Source organism: Vespa crabro, chromosome 9, assembly GCF_910589235.1.
Source record: "Vespa crabro chromosome 9, iyVesCrab1.2, whole genome shotgun sequence".
NCBI classification, from domain to species: domain Eukaryota; kingdom Metazoa; phylum Arthropoda; class Insecta; order Hymenoptera; family Vespidae; genus Vespa; species Vespa crabro.
This window is the reverse complement of record NC_060963.1, coordinates 1,615,001-1,632,500: the sequence shown is the minus strand read 5'-3', so window position 1 is coordinate 1,632,500 and position 17,500 is coordinate 1,615,001. Positions and strand designations below refer to the sequence as shown.

At 35.0% G+C, this 17,500-nt stretch overlaps 1 protein-coding gene across 4 annotated transcripts in view; it reads right to left on the bottom strand.

Annotated features, from left to right (window-relative positions):
- The window catches only part of LOC124426533 (protein kinase C-binding protein NELL1-like), a 72,417-nt gene that overhangs the window by 11,028 nt on the left and 43,889 nt on the right, over positions 1 to 17,500 (bottom strand). For 3 of the 4 annotated variants that reach the window (XM_046968298.1, XM_046968300.1, XM_046968301.1), the window contains exons 2-9: positions 10,339 to 10,563; positions 3,690 to 3,840; positions 2,486 to 2,768; positions 2,125 to 2,280; positions 1,718 to 1,940; positions 1,414 to 1,605; positions 772 to 891; positions 123 to 383 (exon numbers count right to left, since the gene is read on the bottom strand). In XM_046968298.1, coding sequence (XP_046824254.1) covers positions 123 to 383; positions 772 to 891; positions 1,414 to 1,605; positions 1,718 to 1,940; positions 2,125 to 2,280; positions 2,486 to 2,768; positions 3,690 to 3,840; positions 10,339 to 10,563 — 1,611 coding nt within the window. The remainder of the gene's footprint in view (positions 1 to 122; positions 384 to 771; positions 892 to 1,413; positions 1,606 to 1,717; positions 1,941 to 2,124; positions 2,281 to 2,485; positions 2,769 to 3,689; positions 3,841 to 10,338; positions 10,564 to 17,500) is intronic. The other variant, XM_046968302.1, reaches the window with a different exon arrangement.

Sequence of the window (17,500 nt, the reverse complement as noted above, 5' to 3'; positions counted from 1 at the left end):
ATGAATAAGGAAAGAAAGAAGAAATAAGAAAACGATAATAAGAAGAACAAAGGGGGATCAGAAAGTAGTCCGCTGATCGATAAAATGATGAATCAATAATGTTTTAAGGAAGGATACTTTACGTTTACACGTGTGCCCATCGCCGGCATAACCGTCCTTGCAAACGCAGTAGTAACTGCCGGCAGTGTTAACGCACGTCGCGTGCTCGTCACACGTGTGATGTCCCGTAACGCACTCGTCCAACTCAGCGCAATTGAATTTGTCGACTCTGTGATAACCAGGAAGACACTCGCACGTATAAGAGCCGATCACGTTGACGCATCTGGTATTGGCGTTGCAATGATGACCTTCCGATCCACCTTGCTGCTTACACTCGTCCACGTCTATGTAGAAGATTAAGGAACGACGAGCATAGATCAAACATTGTTCCTTATAGACCTTCTAAATCTCAAGGTTGCTCACTTTTTGAACGAGTCTAGACGATGGACTCATCGATGTGTCTGCCCAAGGCATTAACCCCTTCGATTTCCGTCTATCGCGTCGTGACATTCACGTTGAGTTTCGATCAGACAGATTAGAATTCATGAAATTTCAATTATTAGGAAATAGAGATTGGTATGTTAATCATCGAGAAGATTGCCATGCAAAAGAATGTTATTCCCGTTAATTAATGATCGTTAACGATATAGAAATGGGGGTTAATGTGATTATTCGACGCATCGTTTCCGTTCGATTTGACATGCGAGTAAGTTAGAGATAAGCGTTAGGTACCGTGACAGTTATGACCATCCCCCTGGAAACCGATATCGCAGTGGCAGGCGTAGGTCGTCTGGAGATTCAGGCAGGACGCGTTAGCATGACACTTGTGGCCCTTCGCGCAGTAGTCCACCCCTGGTTAAATTGGATTAGCCAGGCAGATGAAGAGGCGGTTAGAGATTTGATTAGAGATTTAATGATTGACGTGCGGGGAAAAAAAGTCAGGAAAGTTTCAATGTTCCTAAAATGCTTTTGCTCATTTCTTTTTCCTTTGTTTCGTTTTGTTTTTCTTTTTTTCTTTTTTCTTTTTTTTCTTTTTTTCTTTTCTTTTACTTTTTGGTCATTTTTTTTTGTCGCTCTCTTTTTTGTTTTTCTTTTTTTTCTTTTCGTCTTTTGTTTCATTTTGTTATTCATTTAATTACTTTTTCTCTTTTCTATTCGATTTAAATACAAATACACGTGATTTTCTTTTTTTTTCCCTACCTAAGCGCCCCCCCCCCCACCCACGAAAGAAAAGTTACTGCAAAAGAAGAGTGATTCCTTTCTCTTCCTTTTAATCTTTTTTTCTTTTCTTTTTTTTTTCTTTTTTTTCCTTTTTTTTTTTTTTTTCTTTTTTTCTTTCCTTTTATATATTTTCTTTGAGATTAACAATTCTACCTGGGCAGTACTTGCAACATTCCTCAGCAACGCTGATTTGTTCGCTGGGCGGACACGGCAGTGGTGGACATCTCGTTTCTGTGTCGAACCTTTGACAGGTGAAGCTACCGTCGTAGCAGTCGCATTCGACGCACTGCTTTGGTGAGACCTTCACGCCATGATCATAGATCACACCGTGAAGATAACATTGTTCTGTCGAATACGTATGTATATATATATATATATAAATATAAATAAATGAGTCATAATTAATGATTGAAAATGTTTAATTGCCAAAATGTAAAACGTCGACGTTTTAACTCACTTAAACAAATCGGGCAGCATTGTTCCTGAGGAATGACTGGATTTTTACAGGTGACAGGAGCACAGGGTGTAGGCCTACACTCGATTTCACCATGAACGCAAGAACATTGTTGGCAACCTTTTTCCCAGGTCGCACCATCCTCGTGAACTGTACCATTTGCCCTGCAAGATTTTTGGCACTCGCACTCTTCGACCTTGTTTATTCTGCCCTCTGCAGCGGCTAGCTGAAAGGAAGGACGTCGATAATAGCGCGCAATACAATGAAAGTAATAAAAAGGAAAAGAAGAAAAGAAAAAGGAAGAAGAAGAAGAAGAAGAAGAAGAAAGAGAATTTGATCAAGGAAAGATATTAAAAAGAAAAAAGAAAAAAAAGAAAAAAAAGAAAATAAAAGAAACTCGTTCTACCAACCCTACGCGTTAACTCGTTGAGATTGTGCATGAGCTGTTCGACGGTATTCTGGAGCATAGAAAATTGTCCGCAGGTCGGACAGGACGAATCGAGCTGAGGACATTGCGAGAGATATCCATGGGGTCCTGGTACCAGCTTGACGTCCTGCAAAGCACCCTGCGAAAATTCCACAGAATAATGATCTCAGTCGAATAATGACAATATAATCGTACGAGCTTTAATTAAATATCTTGTCAAGACATTTGACAAGATCCATTCGATTGTCACATACAATGTATATTTATGTATAGATACATACAAAAAAACAAAAAAAAAAAAAAAATAAATAACAACGTCGTAAAAAACGAAACTTTAAAATTACCTTGAAAAGAAAGTGCTTGGCATTTCTCTGACCAATCCAGAGTTGGAGCTGCGGTAGAGTGAAATTAGTGTCTGGTGGACCTGGCCTGAGTAATCGCCTGTAAAGAGGGTGACAGTCGACGAGTAGCTCGACCTGCGAGCCGCTTATACTCAGGGCAACCCTGTGCCAGGCGCCGTCGGCCAGTCGAAAAGGAAATGCCTCGACGTGAACACTCCCGTCACGGCGTGATACATAATGAAGTCGTAATTCGTCCTTGCGCCCGCTGCTCTGCAGCTCCAAATATCTGTTTTTTTTTTTTTTTTTTTTTTTTTTTTTTTTTTTTTTTTTTTTTTTTTTTTTTTTTTTTTTTTATGAATAACGATAACGATCTATAAAGAAGAATTTCTTTGTTTTCTTTTCGTCTTTTTTTTTTTTTTTCTTTTTTTTTTCTTCTTCTTCTTCTTATTTTTATTTATTTCTTTTCTTTTAATCGTACAAAAGACGTTCGACGTTTAAATGAATGTCTTTCTTCTTAGACTCATCAACGTTAAAAGAAGGCAAAATGAAAAATTGAAAATTAATTCGACGTTTAAATGAATACAAAAAAAAAAAAAAAAAAAAAAAAAATAAATGAAAAAGAAATAGACAGAGATATGTATATCGTGCCTAAGCCTTGTTAAAAATCGTTAGAACTCATTTATATAAATTGTATCGGATAAACAGTCACGTTTCCGGTGGTCAAGTGATCTCAAGCGTCGGACTTTCGACGATATTACAAGTGCAACATTTTAATTTGCCACGTGTTAACTGCACGTGTTTTACCTACATATGTCCAATTTATGTCAGTCAGGTCAAAACTATTGGATTAATACGTCGTTCATCTCGTTCTCGCGTGCCAACATCGGTCAGAACTTTCGGGTCACATGTTTTTTTTCTTTTCTTTTTCTTTTTTTTTTTTTTTCTTTCTTTTCAATCACGCACGTATCAACAACAATTGACAATTTATCTTTCTCTTCTTTTATGCTTAACGATCTTTTCATTATGAAAAAAAAAGAAAAAAAAAAAAAAAAAAAAAAAAGGAAAAAAAAAGAAAAAAAAACGAAATAATCATAAATCATAATAACGAAAAGAAAGATTAATGCGATTAATGCGAACTATAATTCGGTCGAATTAATTCATTGATATTAATCTAAGAAGATATTAGAATATACCACGTTATATGTACCTATTGTTCCCGTGTGAAAAGGCGACGATAGTTCCGGAATTGGCCTCCTCCTGGCGTAAAGCAGCAGCTATAGTAAATTCCGGAACCCGCCGGAGTAGTGCAGCCGCTCGTTTGAAACTTGCCTCGCTGAGTCGGAGCTCTCTCTCCTCGCCTGAAAGTAGTAATGCATGATTATTGGTCGGCCGGTACTTTCAATATCGAATCGATCGATCCATCGATAAATCGATAGATAGTACGATCTCATTCTACGCAAATAATTCTTCGAAAGTTTCCTTTTTTACTTTTCAGTGACGAAAACAAAAAAAAAAAAAAAAACAAAAAGAAAAAAAAAAAAACAAAAAAAGAAGAAAAAAAAGAAAGAGGAAAGAAAGAACAAAGAATAAAAGTAAAGACGAAGAAAAAAAAAAAAAATGGGGAAAAAGACTCGTTCTATATAAATAATTTAAATTCTAATATTCATGAATGGGAAAATAAAAATAGAAGCGAATTACCGTCAAACACGCGATAGAACAATTTGCAGAATTTCATTCTAGCAAGTAAAACCAGTGCCACGACGGTTATTTACTTGGTTATAATATTTTGCTCGTTGCAACCTTAAAAATCTTTCGTTCGAAATAATACGACTTTTGTGAATTAGTAAAAAAGAAAAAGAAAAAAAAGAAATAAATAAATAAATAAATAAAAAAAGAAAAGAAAAAAAAAGAAATAAATAAATAAAAAAAGAAAAGAAAAAAAAAGAATTACAAATCTCCTTTGGAAAAAAACGTTTTTCTTCTATCTCTTAAAGTATCATTAATAATATCTCCTTTATGATCCGGCAAAAATGGTCGAAGAGTTCACAACAAACGTTTTGCGATATGCTGACTAAAATCGTCATTGGGCTGATGAAACCCAAAAGTTATCTAACTGCGATGAGTGTTAAGAGTGGAAATAGGGTAGCTTTTGTTATTGACTCTTTTGCAAAAGAGATTACGATTCTCTCTCTCTCTTTCTCTCTCTCTCTCTCTCTCTCTCTCTCTCTCTCTCTCTCTCTATCTTTATCTCTCTTTTGGGTACTTTGATATATAGAACAGTGACCAAATTTTGTCAGTAGCGACGAATTCGACCTAGGAAAGTGAGATTTGTGCTCGTTGGGTTATGTAATCGCATTTGTAACACGCGAAAATTCAATTCAAATCTCGTGTCAGCTCTACAATATTTTTCCGGGCTCGAAGGAAATAATACCATTGTCTCTTTATTCTCTATCTCTCTCTCTCTCTCTCTCTCTCTCTCTTTCTTTCTCTCTCTCTCTCTCTCTCTCTCTCTTTTTTTCCGCAATAATGAAAACGTATACATTGGTATCATCGTGGATCGTTAAGGAAAAAGAAAAAAAAAAGAAAAAAAAAAAAAAGAAAAAAAAAAGGAGGAAGGAAAAAACGTGATCGAACTTGCCGATAATGTCGACGCTCAATTCCATGCTCGTGGTATTTCAACGTGATATTTAAATCGATCGAATATGATAAAAAATGTGATATAATATAAGAGAGAAAGAGAGAGAGAGAGAGAGAGAGAGAGAGTGGAATGTTCGAAAGTAAAGGATGGTTTGATCATTGAAAATCGAATAAAAATAATTCGAGTTCGATGGAATAATATAATCGTAGTGGTACGTTCTCGTTTGTTAAATAATCTATCAGGACAGTTCTATCGCAATGAATTTTATCGAAATGAAATTTTATAAAATAAAATATGAATTTATCGATTTATCGATTATGTACATATGTATCAACGAAGAAAGACCTTTTATCATTTAATCGTTAACGTCATTAAATGTGCATAAAGAAATTGAAGATTGAAATATCTATTATGTCCTTTTTCTCTTTCTCTTTCTCTTTCTAATTTTTGCTTACTTATCTTTCTCTACTTGCAAGGTTTTACTCCAAAGATATTAATTTTTATACAACCAAGGACAAATTTCTTTTCTTCACTTGGAACTTGAAACTACGATGAAACGAACGTGAGCGAGCCAAGTATAATCAATTAAATTTCATCTATTTCTCTTTCGGTGGATACTTCATCGAGGCATTATTAAGTGGTAGGAGCTCCTTTTACACGTTCGATGTCTCGATTACCTTCGTCCGGTCGGTTACCTTCTCTCTGGCTTTGAACAACGGCGTGTCATTAAAAGGCACGCGTGTAACGTGCGCCGTGCAAACGATCGGCGCTATGACAGACCTATGCGGGGGCTGTAAACGAGAGAGAGAGAGAGAGAGAAAGAGAGAGAAGTAGGGCTGTAAAGGTTGGTATGTATATATCTACCTACACACAGAGATGCATACAGTCGGTGACAAAATTGTATATACACTTGTTCGAAAGGCCCATTAAATTAAAGTAACAAATATCGTTCTATTATTCGTTACACGTGACCTATAATTTTTTTTCTTTACGATACGTAATATCAGCTCCTTTCTCTCTCTCTCTCTCTCTGTCTCTCTCTTTCTCTCTCTCTTTCTTGGAAGATAAAAATGTCAAGCATTTTTTAATAAGATGTAAATCAAAATAGAAATGCAATATTCTTTATATATATATATATTTCTTTATATATATATATTCTTTATACATATATATATGTGCGTGCGTGTGTGTGTGTGTGTGTGTGTGTGTGTGCGCGTGTGTAAAAAAAAAAGATATTCATGTAATTAAGAAGAATACGCCGCATGATAAACGATCCAATTTTATTCCCGACTGTATATAGGGTGTCGCCTATGAAAAAGTACAAGTAATACTCGTATTAATACTATCACACAAATACATAGAAAGAGAGAGAGAGAGAGAGAGAGAGAGAGAGAGAGAAAGCGACGATAGAAAGAAGGTGGGACACGCCAACAGGCTTCTTGCATCGAAAGGCGAACGTGATCGTATTTCAGATGCACCGCCGGTACGCATAAAGTAACATTACACCTAGCTCGATAATAAACCGTCGATTTCTTTCGAAGGGCTCTTTTCTATAACCCTTACCGTCTCCAAAGGGAGCACAGTGAACGTCGGCGGATCGTCGAAAAGGCAAACGGACATACATACGGTCAGGCACGAACCAGCCAGGTAATTACTTTCGTGTCCACGCTTAATTATAATCTAATACGAAATACGGCCATGTATATAGGGTGTGAGAGACCGAGACGAAAGGGTGTATATCCCTTACATTTACCTCTCTTTCTCTCTCTCTCTCTCTCTCTCTCTCTCTCATTCTTTCTCTTTCTTTCTTCTAAGACTCGTCTCGAAGGAAATAATTACGCACGAATAGTCACGCATGTGCATTTTCATTTTCCAAAAGCTATCGGTGCTCAGTTTCATCCGAGAGAGAGAGAGAGAGAGAGAGAGAGAGAGAGAGAGAGAGAGAGAGAGAGAGAGAGCTTATTGACTATTTCGAATTTTTTTTTCTGCCAATTTTTGTCCTTTTATATCCTCCTTCTCACCTGTCAGGACGACGATTAATTTAATAATGATTATTTAACAAAGACGATTCTATATAATATCTCGGATAGAAAAATGAAACGAAAAAAGAAGGAAGGAAAGAAAGAAAGAAAGAAAAAAGAAAGGAAAAATATTTCTCCTTGTCAATAAATAGATATATTTTGATAATCGTTAAAGAAAAGTTTTAACAGGCTTCTTTTCTTTCCTTTTTTGTTTTTTTTTTTTTCTTTTCTTTATACTTTCAAATGGGTAAAGTAAATCGACGATAGGTATTCTTCTCGAACAATACCTTGGTATCGATCTCAGAAAAAGAAAGAGAGAGAGAGAGAGAGAGAAAGTATCAAAGGAAAACAACAACAGTTGTCTCGTGGGCGATCAAACGAGATCAGAAAACCCATTTCCCCGTTTGTTGCTGTACAAAAGGGCTCACGAATTGGCTCCCAGCTTGACGACCCTCAAAACCAACAGATAATACGCACACCTTCTATTCTATCCTCTTTTTCTCTCTCTTTCTAACTCACTAACATCAGTAAAAATCTTATTTCCCGTACGCGTCTGGGAAAACTTTGACACGTGGCCCCTCGAAGAATGATTTCTTTCTCTCTCTCTCTCTTTCTCTCTCTCTCTCTCTCTATCTATCTATCTCCATCTATCTCTATCTCTTTCTATCTCTCTATGTCTGTCACAGAAGAGGAGGACGTCCCTTTTCTTTCCGAGAGAAAAAGGGATTTACGCGTTAAGCTCTGGCAAATTGACACGGGACTATGTGCCCGACATCGGGCAACTATTATTTCCCTCTTTCTCATCGTTTTCTCCATTTTCTCCATTAAACCATCCCGAAAATCTAGGAAAAGTGAGATGGACAGTTGGCCTCTACGTCAAGTTAATCGAATTGCCTTGATATATAACATTAAGGATTCCCTTTACCCCTTGAAATCTGTAAATGAAATTTCTTTCCATCCTATCCTATCCAATCTTTTCTTTTACTTTACCCTAATTTACTTTACTTTATTTTATTCATTCATTCATTCATTCATTTATTTATTTATTAATTCAATCTGAATCAATTATGTTACTCGTAAGACAGAGAGAAAGAGAAAGAGAAGAGCCCTTCTCTCGAAAGTGAGAGAAAAAGGAAAAAAAAAAAAAAAGAAGAAGAAAATGAAAATAAAAATAACTCTCTATGTTTTCTATAACGTTAGATTTCACGATGGAAAAATATTGTAGAGAGGGGATATATCCCGAGGGTTCTTCCCGTACGTAATTGAAATTTCTTTTGGCCCCTTTTCTGTATAAGGTACGATACACCCCTGCGAATGAGCTCGTCCGATAGGAACGAACAAAAACTATGTTGCTTGCTTGCTTTTTCGAGGACGTTGCACCGATCGCCCACCCTTTGGATCGTCGGTATTGTTGGTTCCTACTACTTTCGATAAAAATAAAAAAGAGAGATAGAAAGAGGGACAGAGAGAGAGAGAGAGAGAGAGAGAGAGAGAGAGAGAGAGAGAAGGATATATAAGACAAGTAGTTAATGTAGTACGTAAGTAAAAGTAGTACGTAAGTAAAAGTAGTTCAAGCGATAAAGTTTTATTAAAAACAATAAGAAAAAAAAATAAATAAAGAAGGAAAAAATAACAAAAAAAAAAAAAAAAAAAAAATTCAAATCGAATGATCAATACTTTATATTCTCATATAATATAGCTCGAAAGGGAAATAACCTTTCTTTCCATTACGGTCTACTAGTAGTATATATATATATATATACATGTATATACATATATATGTGTATATATGTGGGTATTATATAACTCAGTGTCGGTGTCTGCCAAGCAACAAGACGTCGAAAGTCCTTCGTAACTGACCTTTCGTAATATCGATTAAACTAGGAACTAGAAAGCTTTACGTGATCATTATGCTAGTGCTTACTATTATGATGAAAGGAAAAGAGCCCGTTAAACGAGAGGAAGGGAACGGAAATGACTTCGGTTACGAAACTATCTACTATTCTGTTACAAACTCGTATTAGTTTCAATTATATTGCTATCAATAACTTTACTAACTATTATAGTCTGTACTTATGTCTGTGTGTGTGTGTGTGTGTGTGTGTGCGTGCGCCGGGAGGGGGGAGGGTGTGTGTGGATCGAGATATATATGTACGATAAAATTGTGAAAAATAAGAAAGAAGTAGAAATATTTAATTTTGCATCATTAGAAACAAGATATATATATATATATATATATATATATATATATATATATATATGCACTATTAATATGCACTATCTAATCTTCGGTAAGTTGTAATAAAAAGTAACTCGAATGAAAAGTACTCGAATATAAAGGGTTATAATTTATGAGGAATTTATCGTTCTATCCTTTTGAAGATATTAATTATTTGGAGATATAGTAAACGGGGTGGATCGTTAGCCCGAAGGAATAGCTTTTGCGGTATGCAAATTAAGCTGGTATTTGGAACCCTTCTCTTTCTCTCTCTCTCTATCTCTCTCTCTTCTCCAATATCTTTATCTCTCCTTGTCTCTCTCTCTCTCTCTCTCTCTCTCTTTCTCTCACTCTCTTCGTCTCTTGAAAGAGAGAATGTACGTTCCTCGTAAAATTCGTTATGCTGTTAGACATCCCTGAACGTAATAGCAGAAGGGTGTGCTCCGATAAATTATACCCTAAGATTTATATATCCCAGCCCTTGGTAAAGAGAACAGATAAAGAGAGAAAGAGAAAGGAAGAGAAAGAGATTGAGATAGACAGAGAGAGAGAGAGAGAGAGAGAGAGAGTGAGTGAGAGAGAGAGAGAGAGAGAGAGAGAGAGCGAGAATGAGAGAAGATTGTTATTAGTACATACACACACACACACACACATACACACACATATATATATATATATCAAAATCACACCCTTCGATGGTCGATAATTCTTTGTGAAATCAATTAAAATAAGAGTATAAAAAAATTAATTATGAATGTTGAAATGTTTAATTGAAAAAAAAAAAAAAGAAAAAAAATTGTAGATAAGCTCTGACGATTGTTATATATAATATATATATATATATATATATATATATATATATATATATATATATATAAAACTAGAATTTCCGCACGACCGAACTAGGAAGATTTAACGCACCGATGGAGATCAATCGGTATTCTTTTAATCATGGATCACATGGGCGTTGGTTACTCACCCTGAAGATAATAAGCTGCCTTCAGTCTAACCAGTCCCGGTACCTGCGTGACACCCTGCCGCGTAGTATTGTGCAGCTGCAGGGCTGCTAATAAGTCTATACCTCCTCCAGGATCGTTTCCTGGCTTGGACCTTGTCGTGCCTAGGACACCGCTTTCCTCCGTGACTCCAACCGACGTGGCCACCACCGTCGTCTCTTCCTCTTTTTTGTTCGACGTACCGGACACTATAAAAATATTATTATATATAAATAATTATTTATATGAATATGAAATGTATATAAATATGTATAAATTATTTATTGTATAAACATATATAATATATATGTGTATGTGTGTGTGTGTGTGTGTTTATATAATAAATCATTTTTAATAATATTCTTTTATACAATTAAAATATTATATATAAATATAAATTATTTAATAGAATTTAAATATTTTATATGTTAAATATAATAATTATTCTTTATATATATATATATATAGTTTTTACAAAGATGGAATAAATTTGTGCGTGTGTGTGTGTGTGTGTGTTTGTTAAGTCATTTAAAACATGAAAATTATTCCGTGTCATTCTAAATGAATAATCAATTAAAAGGACATAAGAATTTACAATAAAGAGTCATAATACTTTATGTGGGAGTGTTCTAAACTAATGTTACCAATATGATAAAGGAAAAGGAAAAGGGAATGACATCGGAAGGGAATGGTCAAGGGATAAAAAAAAAAAAAAAAAAGAAAGAAGGAAGGGTCAGCGACCAGCATAAATCTTACGACGAGAAACTTTGTCGAGTACACGCGACGTTTAATTAACGACTTATGGTTTGTTAGAATACTTAAGGATCATTGAAAAAAAAAAAAAAAAAATATAGAAAACTGTTTTGTCACCTCGATCATTCATTCCTAATCGTTAAATATCATAAATTATTCTGACGCTCGTTCGTGTTATGTTTTATCGAGCAGTTTAAAACAATGGAAAATTTTTTTTTCCATCGATCGATACACTTATGACAGATAAATCAATTAATTGATCGATAAAACGATAAATTAGGATACAAAAGATGGCTTCATTTTTTTTGTTGCCTTTTCCTCTTTTTTCTTTTTTTCTTTTCTTTTTTTTTTCTTTCTTTCTAAATAGTAACAACGAACGACAACGAAACATTTAATTTCTTTTTTTCTTCTCGCGACAATGGCGAACACCACGTCATTTCTGATGGCTAATGAATTAAAGGGAATAGAGAATATATAAAATTGATGACGATTGTTAGATAAAAAAAAAAAAAAAGATCTATCTGTTTATATCGTATATAATTCTTTAATAGGTTAATAGGTTTTCTAATGTTTTTCTTTCAAAGAAAACTTTCGAGAATTGATGCATCGTAAATAGGACGCATCCATTTGTCTGACTACTTTATTTTCGTTTCTTTTCATCGAGGAAAAATCCATTTCTAACGTCTATGAATTATCGACCCGTGTTACATAATGATAATAATACTATTTTTTATTATTATCGATTATATAATTAATTATAATAATATAATCATTAATAATAATAATAATAATAATAATAATAATAATAATAATAATAATAATAATAATGATTTGAAGTCTCCCATGGAAAAGGTTTTTCCTTAGAGAGGAAGTATCTATTTGTTCATCTTATATAATACAATAGAACCGACGTATGTATATATGTATGTACATACATACATACATACATACATACATACATAAATACATATATAACATTATTCGAGAAATGTACATTGCCTTTCATAACTCGAGATATTACGACTTGACGGCCGTAAAAGGTAATTCGTATCGCCCGGAACGCTTTCTATTATATATGTATTATGTTATGGCATTATAAATCCATCGGTGCCGTAAACGTCTCCCACCCAACCCCATTTCCATCATCCCAGTCCTCACTCCCACCGTGATACTTCAACTCATTTCGAAAACCTCCAAACCCATCCTATACGTATATAACATACTGGATATGTACATACCTACATAATCATTTCGTTTCAACGAAAAATCAATTTTTAAAAGCCTCCTCGAAATATTCGAGATTGCGATCGATGATCGTTCGCAAGAAAAACAAATTTATCGTTTATCGTTTTTGAATAAAATTAAAATTGATCGTTGTTCTCTGTACTAATTTAAAAATGAAAAAATACAAAAGAAAAAGGAAAAAAGAAAAGAAAAACAATTCTTCTGTATAATTCGTCGTTTAGATTTCATTATTTTCGTTCTTTTTTTTTTTTTGTTTCTTTTGTTTTTTTTTTTTTAACAAGACAAACATCTATATATAAGGAAAAAATTGTAAATGGGAGACAAAAGTTTTTAAACGATTTAAAAAATCGATTATACCATTTCCAAAAGATCAATTTTTCCTTTTTCTTTCTTTTTTTTTCTTTTTTTTCTTTTTTTTTTTTTTTTTATCTCCAGATATCAAAAAAGTTTCTAGACTCGTTCATTTTACGACGTAACGAATAATAAAGGTCCATAAAGGATAATTGATTTTTAAAATCGCCTGATAAGAAACATTTTTTTACTGATCTCTTTATAGAAGACTGAAAGTATCAAATGACGTAATCGCGTCCATTTATTTCGTCCATTTATCGAACGCAAGGAGAGCTTCGTTAATATATTCCCTATCGTGAGGTATGAAAGGGCCAACAATCCCTTGTGGTACATTAACATAAAACGTTGGATCAGGAAAGAGGTAAGGGTAAAGAGGAAGAAGGAGTGTGGGAGAAGGGGGGGAAAAGGAGAAGGGAAGGAGGAAAAAAAGGGGGGACCATTCGGGCGACGGACGACGGTCCATTTAAAAGGATCCATTTGTAAAACCAAGTAGAGGGATTCGCGAGGAGTGGCTGCTTCCTTGCAATTACGTCACCGTTCAAAAGGAAGCCGCAGAAAGTTCCTTCCTCCTTTCATCGTCTTGCCTTTACTTCGTCTAAAACGTCTCTTTCTCTCTCTCTCTCTCTATCTTCTCTCTTTCTCTCTTAATCTCTCTCTCTCTCTATCTCTCTCTCTCTCTTTCATTTACTCTTTCTCACTCGTCTCGGAAGACTTTGGCGGCACTAATCGGGCCAAATCGTCCGGTAAATTAATGGCGTCGTCGACTAACTCACGTCGGACAACTCACTTTCTTGTGCCGACGCATACCTAACGTCACTCTTTCCTTAACCCTCCTCACATATCCTCTCCCTTCCCTTTTTATACGTCCATAGGCGTAATAATATAGTATCTTTCGATTTCTCTATTTGACTTTGCAATAATTTATACGTACGTATTAATGAAACTATTATATATATATATATATATATGTATATATATATATATATAAAAAGAAAAAAAAATTGAATTTGTTCTTCATATATAGTTATAAATATCCATGAACATCATGCTTTCTAAGAAGATAAGAAAAATCAATACGTTCTTGTAGGTTCTTCTTAAAAGCCGGCGCCCATGGTGGCGTCGTACACCAACACGTGCACTCCTCTAAGAAGAAGAAGAAGAAGAAGAAGAAGGAGAAGAAGAAGTAGAAGATGACGAAAAAAAAAAAAAAAAGAAAAGGAAAAGAAGGAAGAAGAAAAGAAAAAAGAAGAAAAAGAAGAAGACGCAGACGTCTTATCGTCGATGAAAATGCGTGTCTTCGTGTGTATGCTTTTGTATGTGTGTTTGTGTGTGTGTTTGTATATGCTTTTGTGTGTGTGTGTGTGTATGTGCGTGGGACCGAAACGGGACGGAACGGAACGGTGGCAGACTGCCGGGCGTCGCGACGCTCGGTATCGAACCGTACGTAGCGTTATCGTCGAATTCGAGAGAGATAGTCAGACAGACAGAGACAGAGAGAGAGAGAGAAAGAGAGAGATATGCTCGTAACACGTGCCACCTTTTCTAACCATCTCTGCTTCTTTCTCTCTCTTTTTCTCTCTATCTATCTATCTATCTATTTATCTATCTATCATCTATCTATCTATATATCTATCTTTCTCTGGTAACAGTAAACGCTGTCCATAGAAACAAATGGACGTGTCTCTATCACTACGAATAAAATTTTATATCCAATTACGTGAACAAAATTCTCGATAATTTTTTGACACTTCGTCAAACAGACGATCAAACAGTTCGTCAAACAAATATCATCTCTCTCTCTCTCTCTCTCTCTCTCTCTCTCTCTCTTTCTCTCTCTCTCTGTCTCTTTTTCTTTCACATTAATCAAATAGATCGTTCAAGTTAATCTTTGAGTTACGTCGAGAAATTCGAAATTTTGATAATATTTATATGACGTATTCTTTTTTTGTACGTTCCTTTAGAACGAACATAATTTCATTAATCGTAATATCCTCGAGATATATAAATTCGATGAGATTCTTTTTATCTTTTTCCTCTTTTTTATTGATATAGCTATGTAAACAGATAAGTAATTAGATACATGTAATTTCTAACAAATAACATTCACGTATTTTATGTATATATATATATATATATATATATATATATATGTCTATTGGTTGCTTTATACATCATAGCGTTTTATCGTATTGACAATTTCCGGGGAAATATTTTGAAGGAAATTAACATAAAAGACTTACATATATCTATGCGAGACATCACCCAACCCAACTCATCTCTTTAAATAGCTTAGGAAAAAAAAAAATATATATATATATATATATATACGAAATTGCAAACACGCGAAATTCGTAGCAAGCAGCCGAACAAGCAGTAGAGACAAATGTTTCGCGAAACGAAACCGTAGAAAATAAACTGAGGATAAGAAAAGAGATAAATACAAAGCAAAAGAGGAAGAAATATTTATATCTTTGTCACACGCACGATGGTGTGTTATAAAATTTGAGTGCTTCGTAGTTGATGGTACGAAAGTAATAAGAGTATATCAAATAAACTTTTCACGTTATCGCGATGACACGTAAATATAAACTGCGAGCTCGTTTAATGTACCCGATAATAGATTCTTCCTTAACGGCAATGATTTTCATCGATAGAAAAATAATCGATATAATGTTAGATTAATTTACTGCTTATCCTATCTTATGTCAATCTATCTCACTTATTGAATATTTCAATTTAATCTTTTCTAGATGGAAAAGAAAAAAAAGGAAAAAAAAGAAGAAAAAAAAAAGAAAAAATATGACAAATCTCGACCAATGTCGTCATTAAAATATTCATTTGGGAATAGACAAGCTTGCGATTAAACGAAGATAAACACATAAACAAATATATTATCGATGGAATGAACTATATTTTATACGATGAAATATAACAGAAGGGAGAGAGAGAGAGAGAGAAAGAGTGTGTGTGTGTGTGTGTGTTAGAGAGCGATATAAAAATCTAATGATTCATTCAATATCGCGTTCGTTATATTCACTCATATTTTTGTTTATTCGTCGCTCTCGCTTTTGATCTCGTAGAAAAAAAAAAAAAAAAAAAAAGAAAAGAAAAAAATCGCAAATATACGTCCGACGCGGAAAATGAAGCGCAAACGTGAAAAAGAAATTATTCGAATTCACGTGGTCCGTACGCCGCACGCGAAATCCCGAAACAATTCTGAAAATGATGAAAGCCCAGAGAAACTCAATTATAAAGCCAAGTTTTAATTGATCGAATTCACGGGAGGCTTCTTTTCGAAAAAATAATTCATTGTATATTGGGGATTTGCAGCGAGGGTGACATTAAACTAGTCGCATGCCGTGGCGTTATTTGATTAATTAAAAGTTGGACGGTGAAATACGGAGCTTAGGTGTTTCCCCGTTCGGTTCTCTCTCTCTCTCTCTCTCTCTCTCTCTCTCTCTCTTCCTCTCTCTCTCTTTCTCTCGTTCGCTTAATAAAGTAATCCCAAGCGGATCTATCCGGTTGGTTTAATTCCCCGAGATATAACATACTACTATATTTACTGTAGCTATTATATTTACAGATAATATTATATCTCGACGAGAGAGAAGATATTCAGGAATATATCAGTCAAATAAATTTCTATTTGTATTAACAATCGAACGGAGAACGATCCCAAAGAAAATTCCTTGATATTCATGATGATAACAACCTAATCGAAAGATCGAAATTGCTTTCACGGAAGAGCAATTAAACTTCTACGGGCAAACGAAAGCGCTTTGAGAAATAATGACCGAAAAGCCGATTCAAATCTGACCGAATGCGTTTCCGAATGATATCACACGAATATGTTCAAAACCAGACGATATATTCAAAGGGTGCAATGAAGGAAAAAAAAAAAATAGAGGAAACAAAAGAAATAAAAATCAATCTCTCTCTCTCTCTCTCTCTTTCTCTCTGTTTTTGTTATAACATAAAACGAAATGTAATCTCAAAATCGAGACATTTCCAGACTCGAGGAAATCGACTCGGCAGTGGCCTTTCATTCAACGAACGCGTGAGAAAAAGAAGAAAAGAAAGAAAGAAAGAAAGAAAGAAAAAAGTCGAGAGAGAGAGAGAGAGAGAGCGAGAGAGAGAGAGAGAGAGAGAGAGAGAGACGAAGGAAGAGGGAGATAGGGCAGTCGATCGATAGCACGCGACGGTCAAGCTGTATGTCCAACGAGGAAACCCACGTCCTCGTGGTGTGTACGACTCATCGATCGACACCTTCCAGCCCTCTCCTCCGCCCTCGGCTAGCCCTCCCAGAATACCCCCTCGAGCCCAGGCCACCCTCTCCGAGGCGCACGCCTCGCATGCACGCATCCACGATAGTTCGCCGGCCGGCCGGCCGGCCTGTTGGTTCTTCCTACGTACAGGAAAGAGAGAGAAAGAGAGAAAAGAAATGAATAGAAAAAAAAAAAAAAATAAAATAAAGGTAAGAGAAGAAGGGTGGTGCCTTCTCGTAGCCCTTCCTTGAAAGGTTCCTCGATTACCCTTACCGTAGCTACCCAAGTACTTACATCGTACTACAACATTGATAAATTTCTCACAGATAGGCGTATAAGTATACGTGCCGACCATTCACGTTAACTCCTCTCTCTCTCTCTCTCTCTCTCTCTCTCTCTCTTTTTGTCTTTCTTTCTCTTTATCTTTATCTTCCTCTTTTTCTATCTCCCTTGACTCATACTTCGAGTCAATAATGTCATTGAATAGATGGAGGAATTCTTTTTTTTTCTTGTTTCTTTTTTTTTTTCTTAT